The following is a 5189-nucleotide window of genomic DNA, read 5'->3' on the forward strand; positions in this document are numbered from 1 at the left end:
TCACTCAATTCTCAATTGAGAAAGTTGAGCTGCGCGTAATTGAATTTAGCGAGGTACTGATTTAAGCTTAAAGTTGAAAAAGAAGAGTCTTCGGAGAGAAGGCGAAATCTGCAAGACTGGTACACTCGAGGAATAATCTAATCGTGATTTTTTCGTGTGAGTGATGGGAGAGGAGAAATCTTTAGGGATAACGGGGAGCAGCAGTAGAGAAAGGGATCGAGAGCTTCTGATACCGGTAGCGGATTCTGTTGACCACCATCAGCACCACGATGACGAGGGCGCTTCCTCCTCCTTCTCCAAGCCCTCCCCCTCTTCTTCTTCATCTCAACATCATTCTGGCTGCGAGGTATTATGATATGCGTCCTGTTTTTGTTCAAGTTTCCATTTTAGGGTTTACCTTGTTAGTACTAGTCGTTTGATTTATTTGATTGGATGGACTTTTCGGGAAGTGGTTGCTTTTGGGTCCTCTTTAATTATCTGCTAAATTTGGTGCATGTTTGCCTAGCGTTAAGCACTGCGGTGTTCAGTAATGACGATTGGAGGGCTTGTTTAATTGCTGTGACTGAAAGCTTGGTGTTTTCATGACAGCGACAGATAATTGTGAAGAAAAAAATGATCTGTGAGTTATTGTTTAATTAAGTGTAGATAGTAAAAGGGAACCTGCCAAATTTGGTTTGTTATCTTTCTTTAGTTCGATTCTTCAGTTGTGGAATTTAATTATCACGCATGCATTTCTAAAACCCGAGGTGAAATGTGTGGCCGAGCTATAATTGTGGAAGGTGGATTTGTTTCTGATGTAACTCAACTTGTTCAGGATGAGAGTGAGAATGTCTCAGGCATGTGAAAGGTTTTTTTTTAATTGTTTTCGATCATCGGTTCCAAATTAGAAGAGAGGAGAGGAGAGGCCCAGTTATCTTTCGTTTTTCAGAAATGTTTTAAAGGTGGTTTCAGCGATATATTGGCCCTGTGAATTTAGTTACATGAGGAAGAACACTTGAATTTGGAGTAGGTTTACGTGTACTGTGTACCTTGTGCTTGTATCATCTGAGTCAGGTTAATTTGTTTCCTTCGGCGAAAAATTTGGATTGTGGTACCTCTATAGAATCTGTGATTCTTCATGTGACGGATAGTGAAATATTATCATCCGTCTTGCTTTCTGTTCAGGCCTTCTACAAAGTCGTGAGGAGCTGGGCATCAAAGAAATTTATGACTGGATGGTAATTGTTGTAAATCCCTGTTTTATGCAATATGTGTTTTAAGTTAGAAGGATAACAGCAAACATACAATTCAAGGACCTGCTTAGACACTTAGTTGTTTGAATAGTTATGCTGTTTCCATTCTTTGACACCTAAACTTTATGTTCCCTTAGTTCTGGTTATCTTAATTTATGCATGTTTTCATAACTTAGTATATTGTAAGTTAAGGCCTTTCTTGATTTACTAAACAAACTGAGTAGGTTTGATCTGTTGTTGTCAGTGTGTCAAATAGAATATGCAAGATCTTAGGTCCGAAAGCAAGATCATACAAATTATTTTGTCTTTGAGTTAGTAAATTATCATTGTAAAGGTAGAGGTGATGCGAGCCAATGCCAATGCTCAGTGTGAGGCTTTATTAAAATTCTTGACGCGAGCATCATTTTCATTTTGTTATATGTTAGGATCTTTAATCCCCATATTGAAAATCAGATAGTAAAACAAAGAATTGCAAGCCCCTAACATCATACCATCTTCTTGACCAAATCTCATTTTTATATATCATTCATCTGCAAAGAAAAAGGTCTTTAAATTCTTGTAAGTACGTAAGTTGATAGTATTGTGAACCAAGCTTGCTAGGCTGTGATAAGTAGAATTTATGCTGGTGAGAGAGAAGATGAACTACTGGAGGAACGTAATACACTTTTTATTAGAGGATGAAATAATTTCTCTATAGAGTGATCCTTTTTGTTGTGACTGATTTTTCTTACTATTTTGATTTGCAGTGTCATCCTCTTTCCTATAGCAATAACTTTCTACATTACATGGTGGTTTATTCATTTTGTGGATGGATTCTTCTCTCCAATTTATGCCCAACTAGGGATCAATATATTTGGTAAGCTTACTATTCCATGATGATGAAAAAAGTAGGAATAAATTATTAATCGTTTTGATGATATGCGCTGATTCTGTTCATTAATGCGTTCATTGCCTCTGTTAATTTGAGTTATCTCGTTGAACTACATATTTGAAGCTGTAATATGGTGTTTGTTTTCTTTAGGGCACCTTCTGCTGCAGTATCATATATCTATGGTTAACAATTAAGCATCCAGATAAATGTTTCCGTCTCTCACGTCTTTTGGTGCATTGACATTTGCTACATGTTATGTTTAGGTCTAGGATTTGTTACCTCAATCACTTTCATTTTCTTGGTTGGAGTATTTATGTCTTCATGGTTGGGGACTTCTATTCTGAGCCTTGGAGAGTGGTTTATTAAGCGAATGCCATTTGTTCGTCACATTTACAATGCCTCCAAGCAAATTAGTGCAGCTATATCTCCAGGTACACTTCTTTTTCTTCTTGCATTTTTCTTGTTGATAGACACTGTAATCATGGAGCGTAGCTTTTCCAATTTGATTGCAGATCAGAACACTCGGGCTTTCAAGGAAGTGGCCATTATAAGGCATCCGCGCATTGGTGAATATGCATTTGGGTTCATAACTTCATCTTTGACCCTCCAGGTCTGCCATGTTTTGCATCTTTTTCATTTAGCATTACTACATCTGTTTTTTTTTTGGGAAGCTACATCTGTTATTTTTGTCTTCCAACTTGTTCCTTTTTTCATCTGAGTTAGTTTTTGTGGATATTAAGAGTTCATTTCTCCAGCTTATGATGATAATCTGATTGTTAATTCCTAAATATTTGTTTACACAGTTGCTCTATAAAGCCTTAAGTAGAGGGATTTCCACTTCTACAATGCTGATGTAATAACATTTTACCACTCGACTTCTTTTCTTATTATTGATGGTGATATATCAGTCATCTCAAGAAGATTAGTTTGTCTCGTCTCTTCTCATCTCATTTCATGTAGTGTTTGTGTTTTTGGGTTTTTGCCTTGTGGTGGTACCTCTTGCTAACTTTGGCACGATGAATCCTATGATTTAAGATTGAAATGGTGGGATGAGTATGAGTCGATACAATTTTAGAATGTTTTAGTTTCTCTAAAATTCTAAATTGTTTGTTTCTTCATATTCAGGTTAAAATTTGGACTTGAATGATCTATTTTGTAACCACTATCATAATGGCATCTCCCTTGATGTGATGATGGAATATAATCATATTGCTTATTTTTTTGTTTCCTTTTTTAGTCAATAGATCCATTGTTTTATATCAAAGTTTACATAAATTTTGTCTATGATTCCAGAATTATTCAGGAGAGGAAGAGCTATGCTGTGTTTATGTCCCAACAAACCATCTCTACATTGGTGATATATTCTTGGTCGGTGCCAAAGATGTTATAAGACCAAACTTATCTGTTCGAGAAGGGATTGGTAATGATGCCTGTGCCATGAATCTTCTGTCTGCTAAATTTTATCCTCAACTTTTTTGCCTTCATGCGGTATTTTACTTTTCAACAAAGCGTTTCAATACCTAAGAGCATATGTTTCTATTTCACAAGTGCTTGTGTTTATAACACTTGGATCTTGAATAGCAGTCTAACAGTGTCGGGTAAACCAGAGATTTAGTCATTTGAGATGCCTGCAGCTACAGCTCTCAATAGAGTAAAGAAACATGTTTTTTAATAATTGGAGGTGGGGCAAGAAAGTGATGTGATCTTAAATTTTGGATATTGATCAATGTCAAATTGGCACTCCCTTTTAGTAGATTAATCGATGGCTTCTTAAGTTCAAGGCATTGGTGAAGCTTTTTGAGTAAATGTAAAATGATACCTTTGCAATAGCAGAAGAAATTTAACGGATTTGAAGTGCATAAATACACAAAAAATATCATATCGAAATTCAATAGATAACGTCTATCGATACCATGCTGCTGATAACTTCAAATCAAGGTGACAATGCTTTACCCATAGGTAAGTTATTATTTCTCTGGTATTAGAAGGCGTTTTAGCTTTTATTGATTAACACTGCTGCCATGCAATGAATAGTGACTTGACGTATTCTTGATCCTTCACCACATATGTTGAAAAGAAACCAGGGGGAGGTGTTGAAATGCAAAACCTTGATATTAGCTCAAGAATGCTCAAGGCCTAATAAGACTTCAATAAATAGTTCTTCATTAGCATTGGTGCACTCCTGTATGTTTACTATTTGTTTGTTATGTGCAGAAATTGTCGTGTCTGGTGGCATGTCAATGCCCCAGATATTGTCTACCTTGGATCGAAGAATTATTCAAGTCGATAGAAACTGAGATGCATGAAAGTGGATGTGAACAACATTTTCTCTACTTCACTGCTTTACATGTTTGTAGATTAGCTGCTGGCATGTTCTCATAGTTTACTTGGGATAGCATCTTAAAGTAATAGATTCCCGTCACGTATGTAACTATTATTCAATGTTTCAGTAATGCGAAGTTACAAGGACTCATTTTGTTATTTTGCTTTTCGATGGAGCTTTCAAGTTTATCAATGTGCTCGGCTCCTAGTCTTTGATTTCTTGATGGTTTCTGGTAAGCATTGTCGATCCGAAATTTTACAAGGTTAGCGGTGTTTCTGGTTATGACTGGTCCTCATTATTACTTGGGGAGGAACAACTAAATCAGTGTGATAGATACAAATTCTTCAGTCCAAATGCGTTGTGCATTCTTGTTCCTCTCATGGAAGTATAGTGGAAACTATTTCAATCTCTATACGTGCATTGCTATTTATCTATATATCTCCATTTCATGTCAAATTATCAGCGTCAGTTCATTCCACCCATATAACTTAATCATAAAGGCACATAATTTCATTAGTTAACATATGGCATGGTTGTTTTACAGGGTGATGCCTGATCTGATTAGTCCGATAACCACGTCTAGGAAATGATTTTAAAATATTTTGAATCGGTAGATGGTTCTTTGGTTTAAATGGTAGCTGGACGAAGTTATGAGTGCTTATTAATGAGAAGTAACGAGACTTGCTCGGTTGGTACCGTATTACTCCAGAAACAAAGAGTTTGGTTGTGAAATTAGCTGTATTGTTCTATAACAGCATGAATA

At 36.2% G+C, this 5189-nt stretch overlaps 1 protein-coding gene across 1 annotated transcript; it reads left to right on the forward strand.

The window, feature by feature from the left end:
- LOC142505211 (protein LIKE COV 1-like) lies at positions 1-4644 on the forward strand. The gene is made up of 7 exons (XM_075618100.1): positions 1-346; positions 1165-1217; positions 1979-2088; positions 2367-2534; positions 2616-2713; positions 3397-3523; positions 4318-4644. The coding sequence occupies exons 1-7, from the start codon at positions 164-166 to the stop codon at positions 4398-4400; spliced, it is 822 nt and encodes a 273-aa protein (XP_075474215.1). The 5' UTR covers positions 1-163; the 3' UTR covers positions 4401-4644.
- The last annotated feature ends 545 nt before the right edge of the window (positions 4645-5189 follow it).

The sequence above is a fragment of the Primulina tabacum genome, chromosome 10, assembly GCF_025594145.1.
Source record: "Primulina tabacum isolate GXHZ01 chromosome 10, ASM2559414v2, whole genome shotgun sequence".
Lineage (NCBI taxonomy): Eukaryota > Viridiplantae > Streptophyta > Magnoliopsida > Lamiales > Gesneriaceae > Primulina > Primulina tabacum.

Coding starts and splice junctions, on each gene's coding strand:
- LOC142505211 (XM_075618100.1), top strand. CDS start 164: ATGGGAGAGGAGAAATCTTTAGGGATAACGGGGAGCAGCAGTAGAGAA. Junction 1,218..1,978: donor AAGAAATTTATGACTGGATG/GTAATTGTTGTA, acceptor TTTGATTTGCAG/TGTCATCCTCTTTCCTATAG. Junction 3,524..4,317: donor ATCTGTTCGAGAAGGGATTG/GTAATGATGCCT, acceptor TGTTATGTGCAG/AAATTGTCGTGTCTGGTGGC.